Source organism: Cenococcum geophilum, assembly GCF_001692895.1.
Source record: "Cenococcum geophilum 1.58 unplaced genomic scaffold K441scaffold_10, whole genome shotgun sequence".
NCBI lineage: Eukaryota > Fungi > Ascomycota > Dothideomycetes > Gloniales > Gloniaceae > Cenococcum > Cenococcum geophilum.
The window spans coordinates 291,028-295,519 of NW_027137568.1; the positions used below are offsets into that span (position 1 = coordinate 291,028).

A 4,492-nucleotide genomic window follows, 5' to 3' on the forward strand; every position below is an offset into this window, starting at 1 on the left:
AGAGGCTCTAGATCTAGAAGTTTATTCGGAAGCTGAGGTCCTATTCATATACGCTCTAAAAGCTCTGGTTCCTACGGTTTTCTTAGTAAAGGCTCCGTAGGATCAACTTAATTAAGCCCTAAAAGCACCTGCTATCGCATATAAGCAATTATATCGTGTTAATATCGCGCTATGCGCTTTAAAGCCTTCCAATTACGAGCAGAGTCAGCAGCGCCTTTAACGTAGTTATTGCCACCTCTGCAGCGAATCACCTCTTAAATATATCGTGGTATTCGCTCAATCCAAGCTTAAATTCGCTATTACTTAAGCTCCTCCTAAGCCTGTCGCTATACCCGTTCAGCTTCTACTTAAGACTTTAATGCTCCCTTCTTTATAGTAACTCATTTAAGATACATCTAAGCTAGCTTAATTATATTTAGATTAGGTAAATTACCCGGCCAAATAAGACGCTAGAGGTATACTACGTTAAAGTAGATCTGCTAATAATGCGATGCGTAAGATAGAGCCTTATCCTCTTAGATAATAGTATTTAGGCGGTTAATTTAATATTCAACGCTAAAAGGAATAAGAATTAGTAGGAGAATTATTGTTAGATAGCGGTACCAATTAATACCACCTTTTTAGCTGGTTCGTTTAAAGGCGCCGTTTGCTTCTATTATACGGAACTAAGGCTTTCTACCTAGCTTATTACGAAGCCCAAGTCGTCACATACCGGTGTTAAGCTCCCAAGCCTTCTAAAGCTCTGGCTTAATTGCGTCATTAATTGCTTTAAGCTTACGTTTTGCGGCCTCCTTTTATACTATAGTCTCCGGCTTCCATATATAGCAGGGTAACTTTCGATTATATAAGAAGGCGCCCCAAAATATAAACTCTGTTCCTTTAAGAAAGCGCGGTTAAATTACCTTCTTATTTACCTTCTCACTAGCTAAGCGCCAAAGCCTATAGCCACCTCTTTAATGGCCTAAAACTACCCCTATTTTATTAGTCCAGATAACATTTTTCTAATCCTTAATTGTCTAGTATTAATACCGTAAGGCGAACTGTAGACGAGCTTCTTTTATCTCTGGTAAAAGGCAGGGCTTTCTTGTTAGCTTTATCTTGCGATATCCATAGCGGCAAAGAACTCGCCAGACGGTTTTTGCGGAGCAGCCGCACTCAGCAGCAATATACGCGGAAGACTTCTCTCTTCCATATCAATCGGAGGTAGCTTTCTTAATTATTCGTAGTTTAAACTTACGGGTAATCTTAATCTTTCTTCTGGTACGAGGAGCATTAATAATATAGCCGTTAAGAATCAGAGGACAAGAGACAGGGTCCCAGCCACGGCTGCGGGCTTTTAAGAAGATATATTGTAAATTACGACGCTTAATTTAAGTAATATTTTCGATATAGTCGAGAGTTACTCCCATAGCCTTCATAGCCAGGGCCTGAGCCCTGGTTGCGAGCTAATGAAAGCCCATTATTAGCGTAGTTGTCGGGTGACGGAGGCAATTGAGGGGTGGAAGTATTCTGCCATTAGGCGGTCAAGGCTACTTTCCTAATTAGGAAGGTGCAAGAACTTTTGACAGCGACCTCCGTAGGGTCACCTTCATAACCCCATCACATACGTTACCCCTTACTATTTTCCGATAATTGCTTAGATCTTCTGCTTGCCTTAATACTTAACTATCGCCGCCTTATCCCCCGGTAATCGACACAACTCCCTTCCGCCACCATGTCTGAACGTAAAGTCCTCACCAAATACTATCCCCCAGACTTTGACCCCTCTAAGATCACCCGCACGCGGGGTCTTAAGCAAGCTGGCCCCAAGCAACAGACCGTCCGCCTCATGGCCCCTTTCTCCATGAAATGCACCTCATGCGGCGAGTTCATCTACAAAGGCCGCAAATTCAACGCCCGCAAAGAGACCACCGAGGAGAAATACTACGCCATTACAATCTACCGTTTCTACATCCGATGTACAAGATGCAGTGGCGAAATCACATTCAAAACGGACCCGAAAAACATGGACTATGAGTGCGAAAAGGGTGCGAAGCGCAACTTCGAGCCGTGGCGCGAGGCCAAGCTTTCCGAGGAGACTGAGGAGGAACGGTTGGATAGGCTGGAGCGGGAAGAGGCGGAGCGGGACGCAATGGCTGAGTTAGAGGTCAAAACACTGGATGCGAAGACTGAGATGGCGATTGCGGATGCGTTGGACGAGATACGGACGCGGAACGCTAGGTTGGAGAAGGTTGGGAAGGATGTCGAGGCCACCGTCGAGAGAGATGTCGTTGATCTGGAGCGAGAGAGGCAGGAGAAGGAGGACGCGGAGGCGGCGAGGAAGGCGTTTGAGACACGGAAAATGCCAGATCTCCATGAGGAGGTTATTGACGATGATGACCCTAATGTCGCGACAGCTAGCGGGGCAGGCCCTGCCAACAGCGAAGCACCAGTAGAAAAGCCTGGCGAGCCCGTGCCGTCCTTCAAGCGGGTAGTGAAGAAGAAAAAGGATTTTGGAGCCGCATTGGGCATTAAGAAGAAGCCTTCACTTGTGTAGCATTGGTCACGGATAAACAGTAGATTGGGAGTTTAGGAGAGATATTAAGCATTTCAGCGGGTAACTTCCGGAGTTTGCAGCGGCGACGTTTTATTGAGGCATGATAACATGGACGGTCACATCTACGGTTCCGCAACTATACCTTTCGCTGAAACAAATCAACAAGGGCAACCTACCTAATATATATTAAATTCATGCCTCATGGATATAACCAGATGGCTTCAACTACACTACCTTTCATGACCTTTCACGGCTCTTTCAAGGCTCTTTCACAGCCCCAACTTGAACAACATCCTCGCATGACCATAAGCAATCTTCCTCTTCGTATTCCCGTTCATTTCCAACCGATCAAACCAACCAGCGATCTCCAAGTCATCTTCGAATGGATAATCTACACTAAAATTACCCTACCCTCGCCAGTAACCCTCAACATATCCATCAGCGTAGCCAGACCCTGCACGCCAGACGTCGTGACATAAAAGTTACTCTCCTAATAATACGTCATGGACAGCTTCGTCGACCAGAGAGTCTCGTGCTGGAAATGCCTCAAGCGCTGATCAACGCGATGCAAGCACGAATGGCAAGCACGAACGGCAATCCCTCGCCACAATGGCCCAGAGCGACTTTCGGCGTCAGATGGCGATCGAATAGCCCGGACACCATCAGCCGCAGCGCATGCGCCGCCGTCTCGGACGAGAACAAAACCCCCCTTTCCCACGCCGAGCTGGCTGGGAAGTCGAAGCTCGCGTACATGCGCTGATGGCCCGCTCGTCCAGGTAGCTGATGGCGTCCACGCTGACGCCACCCGTGTTGGTGTAGCCGTGCAGCATGACGCCCGCGCCGTCGAGGTCGTGCACGCAAGCGTATCAACTCGGCGGAGCAGGAGACGGGGAAGCGCGCGGTGTGCGCGTCTGTGCGGTAGATCGCATGCAACTGGGTGTTGACGGCGGGGGCGGGGGCGGTGGCGAGGGTGCGGTTGAGGACGCCTTGGATTCCTGGCGGCACGAGCAAGACGACGCTGATGCTGATGATGTTGGCGGTGTCCATTTGGCGGATGCGCTCGGTCAGGTCGATGGCGTTCATGCGGTTTTTTGACGTCGAGTTGGTAGGCCGGGAGGCCGCAGGGGAGCTCGTTGGTGTTGTTGTAGTAGGGCACTATGAAGGCCGCGTTGAAGAGGTCGGCGCTGACGTGCTCTTTCAGCACGATCTTTCCAGGATCGGGACCGAGGGCTCGTTGAAGGTTGGGCGGTCAGAGTTGAGGAGGATTTCATCCAGGGCATTTTCCATAGCAATAGGAATCAATACCAGTGAAAATGGGTCTACATTCAGGATTTTCTGCTACCCCAAACGACTACCATACATTGTCGGTTTCGTAGAGAACAGTCTGACACAATTGGTAAATTTGAAACGCTAGGAAATAGGAAACTAGCTTAAAAGTGTGAGGTCTTGTTGAACGTAGAATAAGGATGAGGACTCTGTCTATTAAAGAGGGCTCTAGAAGCTCTCTATATACATCAGATAGGTGACAAATAGAATGATGACGACGTCATTCAGTAGGTCATAGTTAATGGAAACAGGTAATGAGACGTTCGATGAGACATTCGATGAGACGTAGTTCGTATAGACGATCTAGGTCGTCAGACAGTAGTACGATGGTGGTAAGGAACTCCGATTCAGGTCGACAGGTCTACTCGAGCATAATATACTTCTTTCGCGGACTCTCCATTGCCCACGCATCCTCATGAATTTGGCCAAGTGATATTCGTTCCGCATAATCTTCTTTCCATTGAACTAGCATTACGTTCATGAGACACCACGACCGTTGTTCAAACTTTCTGTGGTCGAAAATTGTTCCGTTCTGTCCCATCCCATTCACTATTTTAATGCCTCGTGTGTTCGTTTCTGTAGGGAGTTTCGTTCTTGACAAAAGAACAAACTCGGAGGTTCTGGAGACGT

General features: G+C 47.9%; 2 protein-coding genes across 2 annotated transcripts; one reads left to right on the forward strand and one right to left on the reverse strand.

The window, feature by feature from the left end:
* Positions 1–1,714: 1,714 nt before the first annotated feature.
* Positions 1,715–2,536, forward strand: K441DRAFT_547870 (DUF572-domain-containing protein; the record flags this gene model as incomplete). Its single annotated transcript, XM_067642931.1, has 1 exon — positions 1,715–2,536. The coding sequence occupies one exon, from the start codon at positions 1,715–1,717 to the stop codon at positions 2,534–2,536; it is 822 nt and encodes a 273-aa protein (XP_067506677.1).
* Positions 2,537–3,049: 513 nt separating this feature from the next.
* Positions 3,050–3,893, reverse strand: K441DRAFT_14753 (uncharacterized protein). Its single transcript, XM_067640171.1, has one exon. The coding sequence runs from the start codon at positions 3,617–3,619 to the stop codon at positions 3,083–3,085; it is 537 nt and encodes a 178-aa protein (XP_067506678.1). The 5' UTR covers positions 3,620–3,893; the 3' UTR covers positions 3,050–3,082.
* Between the last annotated feature and the right edge of the window lie 599 nt (positions 3,894–4,492).